The 20,005-nt window shown below is 41.2% G+C and overlaps 1 protein-coding gene across 7 annotated transcripts in view; it reads left to right on the forward strand.

The window, feature by feature from the left end:
• The window catches only part of plekha7b (pleckstrin homology domain containing, family A member 7b), a 462,229-nt gene that overhangs the window by 348,214 nt on the left and 94,010 nt on the right, over nt 1-20,005 (forward strand). For all 7 annotated transcript variants that reach the window (XM_080190136.1, XM_080190135.1, XM_080190138.1 and 4 more), the window contains 2 exons: nt 6,574-6,749; nt 13,446-13,922. In XM_080190136.1, the coding sequence (XP_080046262.1) occupies nt 6,574-6,749; nt 13,446-13,922 (653 nt within the window). The remainder of the gene's footprint in view (nt 1-6,573; nt 6,750-13,445; nt 13,923-20,005) is intronic.

Genomic DNA, 20,005 nt, shown 5'->3' on the forward strand with positions numbered 1-20,005 from the left:
GTACAAAGGTAAGGCAGCATTGTACATGGAAGCATATGGTTACAAAGAAAAATTGATAGACTAAATGGTTGGGTAAAACTGTGACAAATGTATTTCTATGTGTTAGCGAAAACTCAAAATCATATCAATTCAGAGCAAGATGATCATCTGGAATTACAAAAATGGCAGGACCAAAGTGGAAATGGCATTCAATGCCAGAAAATGTTAGATCATGTGTGTCACCAACAGATAACCTCAAGTTCCGACATCGTACTCTCCAACAGGGAAATACACAACTGCGCCTGGGGATTCGTCTTAAAAACAATTTTCACATTCAGCAGATAACATCCAAAGCAAGCAGGGTTCCTGAATTTCTGTGGAGGAATCCTTGGCTTTGCAACAAAAGTATCAAGAGTTATAGCTTACTAAAAAAAAATCAGGAATTGTCGCTTGTCATATATTTATGCATCTAATCCTGGAGAATGCAAATTGTGTATGGGATCCTTATATTACGAGAAGTATAAATAAGATTGAAATAATCCAAAGGTGTGCTGCTTGATTGCACACAAATCAGTGTAGCAAATGCACCACTATCACAACTTCATCAGTGATGTGAAATGGGAATGTTATTGCTGCTCTCCTCTACACTTCTCATTGAACCAAGGGTAACAAAGAAAAAGTAGGTGCAGGGGTAGGCCATTCGGCCCTTTTGAGCCTGCATCACTATTCAATATGATCATGGCTGATCATGAGCTTTCAGTAACCCACCCCTGCTTTCTCTCCATCGATCCCTTTCGCCATAAGGGACAAATCCAGCTTTCCCTTGAACGTATCTAGTGAACTGGCCCAATGGCTTTCTGTGGCAGAGAATTCTAACATTATAATGATGACAATGCTATGTTGAGTGATGTGCCAGGACAGGAGGATACAGATTGTGCTGGAATACAAATTTTCTGTTGCCGCTGACCAAGCACGTCTCATGGATGCCCAATTTTGAGCTTCATGGTCTGTTCTCTGTCAATCCCGTTTGGAACAAGAAAACCATGAGTGTGTGGGTCAGGCCACCACGAATCCATGTTTAATTTTCAGGAAGTGTTAAAATGTCCGGTACTTATCCTTCGAAAGGCGTTTGACAGCATTTCAAATTAAAAGGCCATCATTTAAGATCACTATTGTGGGGTTTTGGGAGAAAGCATGGGAATGTATAAGAAAATGACTGGTCATGTAAAACAATTCCTACCTGCTCAAGGTGTCCCAGTGGAGAAAATACTTCTGTGATCAGTACAAAGAGCATTTCTACTTTATTAGTGCCTTGGATTCAGAAACTGGATCTAATGTCAAACTTGCAGAAATAGCAATATAGGAAGGATAGTGAAATTGGAATTAACCAAACATTTAATGTAAAATAGTTTGGGCAAAATATGTGTAGGAGTGGCGGATAAAATTTACTACATAGAGAAAGGTTGAATGAAGAATCTTGAAGTGGCTTTGGGTAAAGTTAAAGGAAACACGGACTCTTGGAATATTCAATGCAAAGCTCATCCAATTAACGCAGAACAAAGCCAATTTGGTATTGAATTTCATAGTCAAAACAGTGAAGCATAAATTAGTAGAAGTTGAGATGCAACTGTACATTCTAGATCACCCAAGTCATCCAAGCACTGCAGACAGAGCAGAGAAGAGCCACAAAGAGCCCTTATTGTCAAAGGTCTAACTTAGCAGGATGTAAATCAGAAAATGTTGCAAATACTTAGTGGGTCTGATGGCATCTGTGCAGAACGAAACACCCAGTATTTCAGGTCAATGATTTTTTTTGTCAGGAGTTCTTGTCCCTCTGGCTCTCTTTCTCTCTCTCTCATGCGTGTATGCTCTCTCTGTCTTCCACTCTCTCTTGAGCACAATCTCACTCTGCGCAGATGATGCCAGACCTGCTTAGTATTTCCAATACTTGATTTTCCAGCATTTCCACTGGAATCATAGAATTCCTACTGTGCATCATCTCTCCAAAAGAGTATCTTACCCAGACCTATCCCCGTAACCCCCCACACTTACCCAACTAGTCCTCCTAACCTACACACCTTTGTTAACTAGGAGACAATTTAGCCAGTCCACCCAACCTAACCACATCTCTGGATTGTGGGAAAAAACAGGAGCACCTGGAGGAAATGTCTGCACAGACAGCCACTCACAGCTGGAATCGAACCTGGCGATTCTACTGTTTTTGAATTACCAATAAAGATTGGTTTGAAAATTAGTTGAAAGGTAGGAGATGGAGTCAGGATCAAGTGAATGCACCTAGGGATAGAATGTGTTCCCCAGCGATTTATACTGGTGCCTCAGATTTTCACCATAGCAATGACTTGGTAAAAGGAATAAAGAGTTGTACATCCGAGCTTACAGCCTACACTAAATTAGGAGGAAGAATAAATTGTATAGATTGGAGCTGAAAGTTGCAAAGAAATGGAAACAGATTAAGTGATGGATCAAAATTGTAGCAGATGGAGATCAATATAGGAAAATGTTAAGATAATCCAGTTTGGATTCAAGAAAGCCAAACTGGAATATTTTCTGATTTGCAAGAGACAAGGAATGATGGCAGAGCAAAAAGATTTGGATGAATAGTACATTTCACAAAAGATAATCAAAAAGGATGTTATCTTGACAGTTGGAACATGAAAGGGAAGAAGTTGTGCTTCAATTAGATAGAACCTTGACTAGACCTTGTCTGGAATATTACATTCAGCTCTGGGCAATGTAACTCAAGAATGTATTATATGGCCTCAGTACTTTTCAGATTTACCCAAATGATACTGGGCACAAAGGTTGAAATTATGCATATACACTTTGAGAGAGGAATTTTCTGAGGTGTCCCACTGGGGTGCCTGTATTTATTTGACCTGAATTAACCAATACATAGACTACCAAAAACAGTGCACAGTTAAAAAAGGAAAAGGAATTTATTTGCTAATGTGTGCATCAGGAGAAAGTCAAAGCCAATGAAGGTTGACTGTTCTCTTTTGAGCTAATCTTGCAATTGTAAAATTGTGATATTATTCTGAATATTTCAATATCCCACCTAGCCTTGTCAATCAGACTGGAGAGTCCAATCACAATATTACACATTATTACCTTAGCCAATAACGTTCCAGCTGTCAATGGGAATAGGAGATCATTAGCTCATTGCCCCTGCAGGTTCCTCCCCATTAGCTAGGAAACCTAACCCACATCAATCCAGATAACAAGGCCACTGCTTGCAGCTGCGAATCTTAATTGGCAAAAAGGGTCATTCTCCACCCGAATCTGACCCCTCCTTATTGGATTGGCCTTTCTACCCATGAACAAATTCACTCCCTTACACATTAGGCCTATTAAAATTGCTTTCGCATATCCAAAAACAGATAACAGAAGCTGCCTTGCTGAGCTCTATTGTGTTAAGAATTTGGCCTGTCTACCATTGTGTTTCCCATCATGCTGCATTCAGAACAAAATTGGCCAAGGAGCACAATACATATATACTGAAAATATATGTATTTCATATATTTTCTTATACTCCCCAGTTTAAGCTTATAATACTTGGTTAATTTGTGGTTATAAAGTTTATATTACCTTTGCAGTTTACAATACCTTTTGCATATTTTGTTCCAGGCATACTGTGAATTCTCACTGTATATGAGGCACTTTATAATTAACGTAGCCTATTATTATAGTAAAACTAAAATGAAGGGCCTTTTGCTAAGAATTCTATACTACCCTCATCAGCATTAAACAAACTTGTGTTTAGAAGGTTGAGAAGTGAGATCATTAAAAACAATAAATTGATGCAAGTACTAAATACGATGTGGAGTTGCTGGCATTGGACTGGGATAGGCACAGTAAGTAGTCTCACAACACCAGGCTAAAGTCCAATAGGTTTATTTGGTGGCACGAGCTTTCAGAGTGCCGATCCTTCAGGTGATGAAGGAGCGGTGCTGCAAAAGCTCGTGCTACCAAATAAACCCGTTGGACTTTAGCCTGGTGTTGTGAGACTACTTACTGTAGAAAATGCAACCAAGATATTCCTTCTGTTTAGGGAACGTAGAAGGGGGTGATCTGAAAATTAGAACGAGGCCAGTTAAGGGTAGTGAAAATCTGGAATTTACTCCGCTTATTGTGGATGCTAGAGCAATTGAAATTTTCAAGGTTCAGATTGACAGATTTTTATTAATTATGTGTATGAAAAATATTAGACCCTAGGCAGATGGATGGAGTTGAAGTATAGATCTTCCTGGTGCTTGGGTTCAAAGGACTGACATAACACTCAGTGTGGCTGCTTTCGTTGGTGCTGTCACATCTATACGGAGATACAATTTCTGGGCAGCAAAAAAAATTGAAATAAAAACAGAAAGAGATGACTGTTCAGAAATACTAACCAAGCTGCTGCCTGACCTCAGTATTTATAAAATTCTGTTCTTATTTCAGCCTCTGACATTGCTGATATACTCTAATCAGTTGAGGCAGTTTCTAGTTGGCAATTTATAGAGATCAAATTCTTCATTTCTGCTACTTAGGCACCAGGTTGTAATTACTGCAGCAGTAAAATTACTCCATCTTGAAATTTTTTCTCTTTCTGGCTGGGGTGAGTTGAAAGCATTTGACACTGAAAATTGATCTAAAATGATTTAACTTGCATGTTGCAGAAAGTGCTTTTAGGATCTGAGCAAGTACTTAGTTTGCATCTCAAACGTTACACTGGATTTTTTTCTTTAGGGCTGTTTGGCAACCAGTTTTATGTTTAATTAGTGCTGGAAGAAATAGAACATTTTCCCTTTCTGCATTCCTACAAATATATAATCCAGGCCACAGTGGACACTAATTTGCTTTATCCATAGATTTTTTCAGGTACTGGTGTTAAGTCTGTAGCTCGGGTAACCTTTGCTCCAGTATATATATTTGTAGGTTTCAGGAACATGTAACAGCCTGTATTATATCTAACAGGCAACACAATTTTCTCACAGGAATTAACTTATACCTACATAGGCAAATTTTTATTTGAAGTGTTAAACTGAAACAAACAATAGATGTTTGTCTCTTCTTAACAGTGAAGTACTTTCAACCTGTGTTATATGATGTCATGATGTGGAGATGCCGGCGTTGGACTGGGGTAAACACAGTAAGAAGTCTCACAACACCACGTTAAAGTCCAACAGATTTATTTGATAGCAAAAGCCACTAGCTTTTGGAGTGCTGACTGCCCCTTCATCAGGTGAGTCTCACCTGACGAAGGGGCAACCAGCACTCCAAAAGCTAGTGGCTTTTGCTATCAAATAAACCTGTTGGACTTTAATGTGGTGTTGTGAGACTTCTTACTGTATATGACGTGCGCATTGGAGAACAATGCATGGTATCAGTGATATGTTAAATGTTCTTTAGCTTATTTTATGAGTAGATACATTTAAGTTTATTTATTAGTGTCACAAGCAGGCTTGCATCTGCAGTGAAGCTACTGTGAAAATCCCATGGTCACCACACACTGGCGCTTATTTGGGCACACTGAGGGAGAATTTAGAATGGCCAATGCATTTAACCAGCACACTTTTCAGACTGTGGGTGGAAGCCAGAGCACCTGGAGGAAACCCATGCAGACATGGGGAGAACATGCAAACTCCACACACACTGATCCAAGCTGGGAATCGAATCTGGGTCTCTGGCATTGTGAGGGAGCAGTGCTAACCACTGTGCTACCATGCTGCCTTCTGATATAATTCCTCTTGTATTTAGTGTTGTATTTCCTTCAATGTGGCCCATTTAGAATGCTGCTTGTATTAAAATTTATTTGGAAATCTAAAGTACTTTGCACTAGGAGGTATAGTCCATATGCATACCATGTTTAAAAAATGTAGGGCAATCTTGTAGTGAAATATTAGTATTAATGCAAAATGCTATGGATGTGGTGTGGACAAAAGAAGAATAGATTCCATTGTGGTAGGTTCTCCAGAGTTCCCTCACCCCCAGCAGCTTGGTTCCAATTCAATCAAAGTGGGTGAGGATTATGCTTCTCTGGTTGCTAAAGGGTCTAAGTGAAGTGGTTTTCATCTATACTAACTTGGAGGTGCAAAAAAAATCCCAATTACCAGCATCGATATCTATTTTTCTCCCTCCATCTCTATCCTCTAGATTAGCACAAAACTACAGTGGTTCGCACTGCTGTCTCAGCACCAGGGACCAATTCCAGCCTTGGGTGGCTGCCTGTGCAGAGTTTGCACATTTTCCCCATGTCTGCATGGTTTTCCTCTGGGTGCTCCAGTTTCCTCCCACGGTCCAAAGATGTGCAGGCTAGGTGGATTGGCCATGCTAAATTGTGCTTTAGTGTCCAATGGTGCATTAGCCAATGTAAATGTTTGGGGTTACGGGGATTGTGCGGGAAGATACTTGAGTAAGATGCTCTTTTAGAGAATTAGTGCAGACTCGATGGGTTGAATGACTTCCTTTTGCACTGTAGGGATTCTGTGGGATTACATAAGGAAATAAAATCTTGTGTCACCACTCTTTCATTGCTGAAATGTACCTTAGTGTTTTGATACCTGTCTAATCATTTTTTTCTCTATTCCATTGCAGGCTACCCATACAGGCATGAGGACATACATTTATAGTAAGAATTCCATTCTTGGCTCACAGGGAGACCACAGTGGCATGAGAACGTATTATTTCAGTGCAGATACACAAGAGGATATGAATGGCTGGATCAGGGCTATGAATCAAGCTGCACTTATGCAAGCATACACTTTAAAGAGGTCAATCTGAATTTTTATTCAAATCTTAAACTGTTATTAATTTGTGTGTATTAACAATACAAATATAACTTTTTTTCACAGAGCAACAACGTAAACAAGGGTAATGCAGTAGATGTAGTTTATCTAGATTTTTAAAAAGCCTCTGATAAGGTGCAATATAATAGACTAATGAATAAGGTTAGAGAATGTGGGGTTGGGGACAAGTGGCAAAACGGGTAATTAGCTAGTTTCAAGATAGAAAGTTGAGAATGGGTTAAGGATGGTTATTCAGTGTGGCAGAATCTGGGAAGTGGTGTTCCATAAGGATAGATACTGGGATCATTTTTGTTTGCTCTCATTGTCCTTGACCTCCTTCAGCATCCTCCTCATCCTCCTCATCCTCCTCATCCTCCTCATCCTCTCTCAATGGGTCTACTGAGGCTCCAGATTTGCCAGCTGGCAACATTAAGAGCCCATTTGGAAGCAGCCTTCAGGAAGATTGTGATGCTGGTCTCGCTTCCAGTGAATCAGGGCATAGGACCCCCATTTGGTGATGACACCAGACCCCATAGTAAAATGTAGCCCAAAAGCTCTGCAAAGGAGCAAAGATAGGTTAACTGAGTGAGCAGTATAATGTGGGAATTTTAAGTTTATTCACTTTGGGCAGCGTTGAGAATCAGTACTTTTTTAAATGGTGGGAACTACTAAACGTTGGTGTTCAGAGGGATTTGGGTGGCCTTGTACAAGAAGTTAACATGTAGGTACAAGTATTTAGGAAGGAAAGTATATGTTGGCTTTTATTCCAGGGAGATTGGAATACAAAAGTAAGCAGGTTTTGCAACAGTTGTAGAGTTTTGATGAGACCACACCTGGAGTACTGTGTACAGTTTTGTGTTCTGTACCTAAGGGAAGATATACCTGCTTGGAGTGGGTGCTGCAAAGGTTCACCAGAGATCCCTGAGTTGAGAATCTGTTCTATGAGGAGTGATTGAATAGAATGAATCTATACTGTCAGAAGAATGAAAAATGCTCTCACAAAAACCTACAACATTCTGAAGAGACTTGCCAGGGTAGTTGCAGAGAGAGCAGTTGGCCATTTCGGACTGAGGAAAATATTCCTTCAGTCAGATGGTTGTAAGTATTTGGTGTTCTCTGCCCCAGAAGGATGTGAAAGCTCAGTCACTGAGCATGTGCAAGGCTGAGACCAACAGGTTCTTGGACTTGGGAGTCAAGGGAGGTAGGGCTAATGTGAAGTCAGAGCACTGAAGTCAAAGGTCAGCCATAATCTTATTAAAAGGCAGGTCACAGACAAAAGCTATATGGCTGATTCCTGCCCCAGATATTTTGGCAAAATGCCACAAGGTGAGAAAATGAATTCAGAGCAATTGGAGTGTTTTTTTTAAATTAAACTATCTCGAAGAACAAGCAAAATACTTTGTTCTGTATTTAACCAACATTATTCCAGATCTGGCAATATTTTGATACTAGATGGCCAAAATGAAGATAAGTCTCCTCCAATTAACCTCTTGCTTAAATAAACACACAATTTGCTCAGGAAATTCATATTGGAGCACAACTTGCAGTTGACTTGGTGGAATAATGTTGCTTGCAGGTGCTGCATCCTGATTATAAAAAGTAAATTCTCCCCTAAAATTCTGCAAAGTTAATAAGCTTACTCTGTGACAAGAAATGGAAAGAGGTGGGAAAGTACGTCCCTAGGAAAAATAAATCACGTCAGCATTGAGTCTACAGCTTCAAGGCATAGCAATGCACGATCAACAAATATAATGCATTATAAATATCAGGTGCTCACTTGGCGACGTGTAGTGAAAACTTTATATTGGGAATTAGATTTTAAGGAAAGTCCATGTCCATATAACCGAATCCCACTGGCTTATAATGAATTTGAACTTAGAACAATATGTGGAAAAAGAATTAACAGTATTCTTTTTGGCATTCTTCGGATGTATTTCCTCAGCCGACGCTTAAGATGCAAGGATAAGATTAGTTGCGTCTTTTTTAAATCAACTTTGGGTGCCGAAAATATGCATTCATTTTTTTTTAAAAAAGTTGTAGGAATGAGAATGGGAGTGAAATGAACTTGGGAAATTAGTTCTGTCACAATGATTTATAAGTATGATGTGAATGTCACTTAGTGAAATTGTTAGGTGAAGTGAGCTGGGCGTGCTACTTGCATGATAAATTGACGCTCATTTTTAGGGCACAACATATAACGACAGCTGAAAATTCAATTTAAAAATGCAATACTGTCCTCTGTTATGAATTATTGTGCTATGCTGAGATGTTTGACTGATTGTAAATGCAGATAGAGTTTTAAGCAACACTTGTCCATGTGTTATTTTCAGAAGATTGATATGCTTTCAAAATAGTTTTTCTAGGAAATTTGTATTCAGGTCAAGTGTTGAGCTTCATGTCGAGATTTTCCCTTTAATTGTAATGTTGCCCGAAGCTGCATCTTCCACATTTATAAGTGCATCACTAAAACATACTTCAACTTAATGCCTTTTAATTAAGACCAAATGTAATGAAGGGTTAAAATGTAATGAAGGGTTATAAGTCTTTTAGTGAAATAGAGTTGATGAGATGTGTGATTATGTCTATATAAAGCCTTAAAATTAAGCTGCTTCATTATAGAATCATAGAAACACAACAGTGCATAAGTTATAGTTTAGTAATCAGCTGAACAGAGGGAATACTGTGGTATAGTGGTATTGTCACTGGACTAGTATGCCAGGATAGTGCTGCGGGGACCCGGGTTCAAATCCCAGATGGTGGAATTTGAATCCAATAAATATCTGGAACTAAAAGTTCAATCATCATGAAATCATTCAATTGTCAAAAAAAAACTATGTTTAGGGAAGGGAATTTGGCTGACATGACTTGAAACGCACAGCAGTGTGGTCAACCCTTAAATGTCAAAAATTTTAAAAAATGAGATGTCAACCAAATGAAGCTATAATACACAATTATTTGCACATCAAAAAGCATAAGCAGCAAATGATAAACAGAGTTAAGCAGTTCCACAGCCAAAGTAAGCTCAGCAGTTCTGCCACATCCAGCCATGAATGGTGGTGGACAGTTAAACAACTCATTGCAGGAGGAGGCGCCACAAATACCCTCCTCCTCAATGATGGAGAGTCCAGCAAGTCAGTGCAAAAGGTAAGGCTGAAGCATTCAGCCAGAAGAGCTGAGTGGATGATCAATCCCAATCTCCTGAGGTCCCCAGCATCCCACCAGTTCGATTCACTCCACGTGATATCAAGAAGCTGTTGAAGGCACTGAATTCTGCAAAGGTCATATTTTCCAGTAATTCTACTGAAGACTTTTGTTCCAGAATATGCTGGGTCCCTAGCCAAGCTGCTCTTGTACATTTACAACACTGGCATCTCTCTGGCAATGTGGAAAATTGTCCAGATATGTCCTGTACACAAAAAGGAAGAAAATGCCAACTCTGTCAATTACCACTCCATCAGTCTCCTCTTGATCATCAGTAAAAGTGACAGAAGGGTACACCAACAGTCCTATCAAGTGGCACTTGTTTAGCAATAACCTGTTCACTTACACTTAGTTTGGGTTCCACTAGGGTCACTCAGCATCTGCTCTCTTTATAGACTTGGTCCTGACGTGGACAAAAGAGCTGAACTCCAGAGTTGAGGTTAGAGTGACTGTTCTTGATATCAAAGCAGCATTTGACTGTGTGGCATCAAGGAGCCCATGCAAAACTGGAGTCAATGTGAATCAGGGATTGGAGTCATACCTGGCACAAAGGAAAATGGTTGTGGTGGTTGAAGATTAATCATCTCATTTCCAGAACATCACTGTACAATTTCCTTAGGGGAAATGCCCTGGGTTCAGTCATCTTCAGCCCAACTCGGGAGGGAACTGCGACTGCTGTCAACCAGAATGATGGTATTCCACCTGAAGCCTTGACACATGGTGGCCTTTCCCTATATGCCAAACTCCACAAATTATTCAGGCCTGCTGGGAGTAGGGCACGATCCCACAGAATTCTTGTGATACTGTCATCATCTTGTACAAAAACAAGATGGAGAAAAATCAGATTGCTCCAATTACTATAGGATCACTCTCCTTTCTATGGCTGGGAAGGTCCTGGCTAGAATATACCTGAACAGGCTTGTGCCTAGCATTACTAAAGAAAACCTCTCGGAACCAATGTGGCTTAGAGCAAACAGAGTCATCACTAACATGGTATTTCTGCTCAGCAAAAAATAGAAGTGTCAGGAGCAAAACCAACCTTTGTAGTCCTCACCAAGGTATTCAGTGCCTTGAGCAGAGATGGACTCTGGAAAATCCTTGAAAAATGCAGATGCCCACCAAAATTTCTGGCCTTGAAGCAGCTTCACGTAAATCAGTATGGACATTCAAGCATAACAGAGACCTCTGGTATCTCTAATGGTGTGAAGCATGGATGTATGCTGACATTGACTTTAATCGCAAACAGAAAACCTAATAAGGGAATTTATATGCACTTCTTGACAGATGGAGGTCTTTTCAACCTTGTGTGTCTTTAGGCTCATACAAACACTCTAGAAAAGCTCACATGTGAACTATTTTTCACTGTTGACTGTGCTCTCCTGGCCCACAGTCAATCAGGCCTGCAACGTTTCACAACATTTTTCTGAGGCTGCACAGCAATTTGGACTGAAAAATCAGTTTAAAAAAAACATCAATAAGATTATAGATGACCAGGCAATGCCACTGAGGGAGCCCAGTTGAATTCCATCAAACGTTTTGCCCATTTAGAGAATGCCATCTCTTTTGCTGCCACCGTAGACGAGGAAGTGGGCAATACATTTTCAAAAGCAAGTAGAGCATTCTTGGACTTTGCTCTCAGGCTGTTTGCGCTCCACATTCATTTGTATAGACTAAGTAAACTGTGGTCCTCAACACCCTTCTGTATTGCACTGAGTCATGGGTCCCGTACCACTGTCATTTATGCCCTCTAGAGTCCTTCTGTCAGTGCTGCCTCCATCGTATCCTCAAGACTCACTGGCAGGAATGCATCACAAACACCAAAGTCCTATGTACAGTCAACATTTCCAACAATGAGACTGCCCTTTGTGAAGTCAATTGTGTTGGACTGATCATGCCATGATGGATGACAGTAGGTGTGCCCAGGTTGTGTTGTGTGGAGAATTAACCATTGGCAAGTGGAACAGAGGAGCCCTGTGCAGATGCCTTGAGGACTCCCTGTGGAAGTCCCTCTCTGTGTGCCTCATTGACCATCTATGGGAAGAGCAGGTACAAGAACATTATGCCTGGAGGTGCTGCCATCAGGAGTGCCATGGACCGCTTTGAGACTGAGCGAAAAAACCTGCATGGCAGAGAAGGGGAGGAGAATGAATGATCAAATAGCCTGAGTTGTGACTGCACCTTCACTCATACCACTGGTCACAGTTATGCCTAAGTAGCCACCAGCAGGCCTGCAGTTGTTTATTCTTTCCTAAAGCACATGAATGAACCAGATGGGTTTTGACAACAATTTAATGGTCATCATTAGAGTTATAATTCCAGATTTTTATTGAATTCAAATTTTTACCATCTGCTGTGGTGGAATGTGAACCTGAGTCCCAAGAACAGTATCCTGGATCACAGGATTACTAGTCTAGTGACAATACCACTCTGCCAACACCTCTCCAAGAATGTGAGGACAAACCTTCCTAAAATCTTCATCTGTGAAGAAACGCCAAGAGAGCCGTATACATGTAATTTTAAATACATTCAATGCTTACAAAACCTCAATGATGTATTTCTTCTGGCATTCTCCTTCCTTCCTCTCCTCGTGTCTGGTTCCACCTGGTATGAACTGGAAGTGATTGTGAGGAGTACTAAGAACTGATCTGGACCTTGTCTCATCTGGCATCAGCACATGCACACTTAGAATAGAGGAGGTTGGGCAGTGACCTGAAGTGAAGGTTTGTCTGTTTCAGCCCCTTGCTCTCTTCACGTCCTACCTCCATCCCCCTGCCTAATAGAAAAACCTGCTTTACTTAGTTTTGTAGTTCTACTACTATTATTTCAGCACAAACGTGGCTACCATATTGTTCCTATTTTTTATCATTCTGCACCCCACCATGTAGTACATCTTACTGAGCAGCATTCTGACTGGGTAACAAATGTAATGCCTAAATATTTCTAAGCCTACCATCTATTTGAGACAATATCTCTTCTGAATTTGTAGTTGTACAATAATGTGCAATTAGCAGTGGAATAAACAAGTTCAATTTCATCTCCATGCACAATATAAAGCTAATTAGGAGAGAACTTTTTTATCCTTCACGTTCAGAGCAAAATTGTATGTTGCATGTTCCCCTCATTCTGACCCACACTTGAAAACAAATGACTCAGGAGAGAGGTGTATTCACTATTTCTTGGTATTGGAACATTGTGCTGTGTTAGTCTCCTGAAGCCAGTTTTCTTTCACTTAATCTAGGTTTTTTCCAAGACCACAGAGTGAGGAACAGATAACTCTAGTTTCTCCTCAACTCCCAGTATCAACTGGTTTTTATATTCTTGCAATGACTTCCTAATTTTTCCTCCAATTAACTAGGCACCGAAATATTGGTAGCAACTACGCCTCCCAATTTGTATGTTCATATATAATTTTGTTAGTTTTTGAGCTTTATCTAATTGCTATGCATGCATATATTAAAAATATTTTCTTTTAACTATTAGAGAACCAGAGAAAGCAGAAAGGCCACACCTGGCTCAGAACAACCATATCAACTCGTACAAGGGCTTCACTAAGGCAGAAGTTCTTCAGAGTAGAGAGAATGCTGCGAAACTAGATGGAAAGTTTGGGTTTGAAAAACATGAAGAAATGAAGAAAGAGTGGAATGATGAAGAAAGATATGGTTTACAAAAGGATCCCGTAGATATATTGGCCAGAAAAGGGAATAAGAATAAGGTGCAAGCAGGTTCTGTGGAGAGCGACGTGTTTACAGGCTATCAGCCTTTGTCTCATCCACATCCCATGCAGCGCAACGGCACAATTCAGCCTCCCACAAGTGCTACTCTGGTGGACCAGAATGGTGCCAATATTTATCGAAGGGGATTTGTGCCCCAAGCTGGACCAGACAAAAATGTTCAGCGGAAAAGCTCTATGGTGCAAGTGGAACACTGGATGAAGTCACACAAAGGAGACAGCAAAAGGTCGGAATGCGTTTTTGTTAATTACTACTGTGCATGTATTACTTGGGACGTCAAACCGTGACACAAATGCAAAACCATTCCAAGCTGATAAATTGAGTTAATTGCTTCATTCTCGGATTCTTCCATTTATACTCTCAAGCTTTAAAGGTATAACTATCATGAAAAAAATTTAACACCCTCATTGGGAACGTTTACAGTTCAGCATACTGTACTTTTCTGCCATGTATTTGGGAGTAATCTGCAGACGGTTGTGATTTTGGAATAGCTATAGCAATTCTACTTTAGGATTGCGAGGGCTGGTGGGTTTGTTTTCACGGAAAAATGGATTGAATCACGGGAAATGATCTCAAAACCCCATCAAAATTTCCTTCTGACTGAATAAATCAAATTCGACTGGGGTTTGTTTATAAATGGCAGCCCTGTTAAATATTACGGAAAATGCACTAGTTTTCTGTTTCCAATATGCACAGATTTGCAGAATGTGATTCCCTGGTTGGGGAAGGACCAATGAAAGAGAATGCCAGTTTGAACCAGTGTGGTGTGGTGAGTTGAGGACTATGGGGTGGGGGGGGGGGGTCATGATTTTGGAATGGAAAACGGAAAATGCCCTCATACAGTTGAGGAAGAAGGAGAATGCCAGTGTGAAATTCATTGTGATCAATGAACTTAAAGGGTAGATAAGGCAAAGTGTCTGCAGAAACTGGGGGAGGGGATAGATGAGTGCATCATGAACGTGGTTGGTGGTAGACTCCAAGCTGCAAGTGAGTGACTTCATCGTCTTCTGTGAGTCCTCTCATGACCAAAGAGTCTGATGCGAGAACAGTATGCGTATCCACTTGCAGCTCATGTTGATGTTATTGCTATTTGGAGGAACTACTTCCAGCTGCACTGCCTCTGGACACGTTGCATGATGGTCCTCATTGAACTCACTTTCAATGCTGGCCTCCATATGGGCTTGCCAGCTGCACATTTTCCCAAGAGAGGTGGTCTGTAAGGCTTCTTTTGGGGTATTGTATCATTTGCACTGACCACCTTGATTGTTAACTTAATGCTATACATTTTTTTTATTATTCATTTGTGGGACAGGGGCATCGCTGGCTGGCCAGCATTTATTGCCCATTCCTAGTTGCCCTTCGAGGCAGTTGAGAGTCAACCACGGTGCTGTAGCCCTGGAGTCACATGTTGGTCAGACCAAGTAGGGATAGCAGATTTCTTTCCCAACAGCACATTAGTGAACCAGAGGGTTTTCATGAAAAGTGGCATTTGTTTCATGGTTATCAGTAGATTTTTAATTCCAGATTTTTAAAAATTGAATTCAAATCCTACCATCTGTCATGATGGGATTTGAACCTGGGTGCGCAGAATATTAGCTGAGTTTCCAGATTAGTAGTCTAGCGATAATATCACTCAACTATCGCTTTCTATTAGCATGTATACTGGGGAGGCAAGTTAGGAGAGCGCTTTGATGTGGATATAGCAAACTTATATGCATATAAATCATCCCAACAAATAGTGAACCTGTCGCCGTTCAAATAGGTTTTCTTCTCTCCAACTCTGGGCTTTTTATTTTGCTCGGATCATTGTACAGAAATATTAGTTAAATCAGTATGATTAGAAAATGGCAAATGGCTTTGTGAAATAATGATTGCAAGGGTGTTATTTTATAAGCAATAAATGACAATAAGATTGATTCACAGTCATTTGTTATTTCTAATGTATGTATGTGAGGTAACTACAATCTCCACGTATTACCTGAAGTTTCTGCAAAATTATTTCAGGTAACTGAGTTCTATGTTCCCTGAACACAGCTATTGCCTCAGTTGGATGCTTTTAATAATTCTCTTGTCAGTCGTATCATTTTATTTCCATTTGACAATGTTCAGAAAAGCCTACCTGTAAGAATATGCGTTGACATGAATAGGCTTCAGCTATGCCTTCCTCTATTTAACTTTAACAGCTAGTTAAGTGCTTACCACTGTTAATGCTTTCAATGCCCTTAGAGCAGCTTTGTACTTTAGTATCCCTAAACAATGGGTTCATTAAATAATTCCATTTCCATAACTATTTAGTTTTTAAAATCTGAATTGTGTAGCATTTTAGTCTCAAGTTGCTTGATGCACTTAGCAATTTTACAGTTCCTGAGCTTAATTTCTTGCAACAAAACACCATGTCCTTAAGCTTTGCATGAATTCAACTCATCTCCTATGTAGGGACCATTGTACTAAAGGAGAATTATTTGGCAGGCCAAGGTAACTGCCTTGATTTCCTCTCTCCTGCACCCCCCCACTCCCCATCCGTCTTGATTTACTCTCTCTTTTTCCACTGCCCTCCCCCCCGCTCCCCAACTCAACCCCAAGTTTCTTTTATAGGAAAGTACTTGGCTTCTGCTCAGCAGTTTTTCTGAAGTTCAACTAAGAGTAGACGTTCAAACTGTTGCCTTCAGCCACAAGGTGAACCTAAAAATCTTCAGTGCATTTAAGTGTCTGATTCTGCTGCCATCTTAAGAAGTAATGAGGTTTCTTTCGGCATATTGACCTCCTCTTATACTGCTGATGCTGCTGCAAATTTGAAGTTCTTATGTTTTCCTGAGGTGCCTAAATTTTAGAATTGTTTTGACTAGTTGTGCTGTAGCTGTACAGAAATGGTGATAGAACAGTTAGGCAAATGGGCACACTGGGTCCCTCCCATTCTGTGCTGTGTACAAATTTCTGGTCCGATTTTAAGACGAGCCAAAAGTACTCCACCTGAAAAGAGGAAAGAGTTTTATTTAATGTTGAAATGATTTTCACCAGTGGAAAACAAGAGAGGGTAGTGTAATCTGGACTGAGAGGAAGTCAATATCCAAAGAGTTTTGCAAGGATGTTCCCGATGGTGGAAGTGTCCAGAATCCCAGGGTCATAATCTGAAGATAAAGAGTAAACCTTTTAGGACTGAGATGAGGAGAAATTTCTTCACCCAGAGAGTGATCAGCCTGTGGAATTTGCTGCCACAGAAAGCAGTTGAAGCCAAAACATTGTATGTTTTCAAGGAGGAGTTAGATTACTCTTTGGGTGAAAGAGGATCAGAGGATAAGGGGGGGAAGTGGGTCAAGCTGTTGAGTTGGATGATCAGCCATGACCATAATGAATGGTGGAGCAGGCTCGAAGGACCTAATAAAGTTAACGTACAGGACCGGAAGGCAAATGGAATGTTAGCATTCATGCCAAGAGGGCAAGAATGCAGGAGCATGGATATATGTCTGAGGCTGCATAAGGCTCTGGTCAGACTCCATTTGGAGTATTGTGAACAGTTTTAGGCCCCATATTTAAGGAAGGATGTGCTGACCTTAGAAGGGGTCCAAAGGATGTTCACAAGAATGATCTCTGGAATGAAGAGCTTGTTGTATGAGGAACGGTTGAGGACCCTGGGTCTGTACTCATTGGAGTTTAGAAGAATGAGGGGGGGGATCTTATTGAAACTTGCAGGATACTGCGAGGACTGGATAGAGTGGATGTGGACAGGATGTTTCCACTCATTAGGAAAAACTAAAACCAGAGGGTACACCCTCAGGCTAAAGGGATGATCCTTTGGAATAGAGATGAGGGGAAGTTTCTTCAGCCAGAGAGTGGTGAATCTGTGGAACCCTTTGCCGCAGAAGGCTGTGGAGGCTGCCTTTAAGACAGATAAATAGGTCCTTGATTATTAAGGGGATCACGGTTATGGGGAAATGGCAGGAAAATGGGGATGAGAAAAATATCAGCCGTGATTGAGTGGCAGAGTAGACTCAATGGGCCGACTGGCCTAATTCTGCTCCTATGTCTTATGGTCTTATGAATGGCCTAGTCTACTCCAATTCTTTTATGTTTTTATGGAAATAAATTTCTGAAAGTGAGATTTGGTTCTGCATTATTTTCCATGCTACTTGTTCGCCTTTTTAGAGTTTAGACCAAGGATTTCAGGTTTTCCACATTCTTCTCTGTTTTGCTAAGAAGAAAATGTGGGAGTTTTGTTGGTGGCACTCGTGATTGTGTGAACCCCTGCACACAACTGGAAAACCTTCATCACTTTTTTACTCATTCCTTTGCATGATGTAAGTGTTGCTGCCTAGCCCAGCATTTATTGGTATCCCTAATCACCACGAAAAGTTAATCATAGAATTCCTGCTCTACAGAAGGAGGCCATTCGGCCCATTGAGTCTGTACCGACAACATTCCAATCAGGCCTTTTTCACATAATGCCGTGGATTTACCCTGCTAATCCCCCTGACACTATAGTTAATTTAGCACGGTCAATCAACCTAACCTGCACATCTTCGGACTGTGGGAGGAAACTGGAGCACCCGGAGGAAACCCACACAGATATGGGGAGAACGTGCAGACTCTGCGCAGACAATCACCCGAGGCCGGAATTGAACTTGGGCCTGGCACAGTGAGGAAGCAGTGCCAATCACTGTGCTGCCAATGATGGGGAATCTCCTTGGACCAGTGTAGTCCATGTGGTGAAGGTATTACGCGGTGATATTGGGTAGGGATTTGGCCCCAGCAATGATGAAAGAGCGGCAAATTTTTTCCCACTTAAGATGGTGTTTGACTTTGGAGGGAAATGTGGAACCTGTTTGCAGTGTCCTCAGCTATTTCCTGATATCGTGTGGAGCGAATCAAACTTACTAAAAAGAAAACTGGTTTCTGTGATGCCCAGGGACCTCGGGAGGAATTGGAAATGAATGATTCTCCGAGCATTGTTGGCTGAAGATGGCAGCAAGCACCTAAGTCTTTTATAATCATTTGCTGGACTCTGCCACCATTGGGATTGGGGATGTGCATAGAACTTTTCTCTCCCATTAATTGTTCAGTTTGCTCATGATCATTGCTGATTAGATGTGGCAGGACTGCAGAGCTTTGATCTGACCCATTAGCTGTGAAATTGTTTAGCTTTGTCGATCGCATGTGTTGTAATTTCACTGAGTATCACTTTCAGATACAGCTGCACCCACTAGCCCACCTACACTCCTCATTGAACCAGTGTTGGTCCCTGACTTAGTGGTAGAGTGAGAGACAACCAGGCCCAGTCATTATAGATTACGGTTGATTACAATTCTGTTGCTGATGGTGACTCAGTGCCTCATGACTGCTCGGAATTTTTAGTTGCTAGATTTGGTCTGATGCGTTCTGTTATCATGGCAGCTATTCTACACAAACAAAAGGTTGTCTTCAGTGTGAAAATTGGGACATTATCTCCACAAGGACTGTGCAGTGGTCACGTCATAGAATCCCTACAGTGCAGGAAAAGACCATTTGGCCCATCGAGCTTGCACTGACTCTCCAAAAGAGCACCGTACCCAAGCCTAACCCACCCCCGCCCTTTCCACCTAACCTGCAGATCTTTGGACTGTGGGAGGAAACGAGAGGAAATTGAAGGAAACTAGCGCAGAAATAGGGAGAGCATGCAGTAGAGACTTACCCAAGGCCGGAATCAAACACTGGTCCCTGACATTGTGAGGCAGCGGTGCTAACCACTTACCAGTACAGTCATCTATCTGTAACAGGTAGTTTGTGAAGGATGAGGCAAGTCACTCAAGTTTCTTCTCGACTGACCTGTCACAAGCCCAGTCTGGCAAATATTTCCTCCAGGACCTGGCTGGCTTGATCCTCTATCCAGAGTCCAATTTTTCATAAGACTCCATTCCATTAACATGCAAGTCGCCTGCGACCATCAAAGCAGCTCGATGTAAACAACACTTGCTGCCAAGCCAGCACTCCTGGAATCTTCAGTTGAAGGCAAATCACTGTGCTGTAATTATGCAGCGTGGAAAAGGAGCTATAAAAATGCTTGCATGAAAATGTATGTTAGGCTGTGAAGTCCCAATGCCTGACACCACTGCAATGGCCCTGAGCAGCAGCAGAGTATGAATGCAGAAAGGGCACTGCAATCAGCAAGATCACTATTGAATGTAGGATAGGAACATTTTAGTTGCCATGGCGACACAACTTCACTTGGAGGGTGGTGGTGGTGCTGGTGGGCGGTGTGGTTGGGCAGCATGGGGGTGTTGTTCAAGCACAGAAAAGAGGCTTTGGGTCAGGAGCCTACTCTCTTCCCAGGTTTGC

The sequence above is a fragment of the Carcharhinus amblyrhynchos genome, chromosome 6 (genome assembly GCF_965287045.1).
Source record: "Carcharhinus amblyrhynchos chromosome 6, sCarAmb.v2.hapA, whole genome shotgun sequence".
NCBI classification, from domain to species: Eukaryota; Metazoa; Chordata; class Chondrichthyes; order Carcharhiniformes; family Carcharhinidae; genus Carcharhinus; species Carcharhinus amblyrhynchos.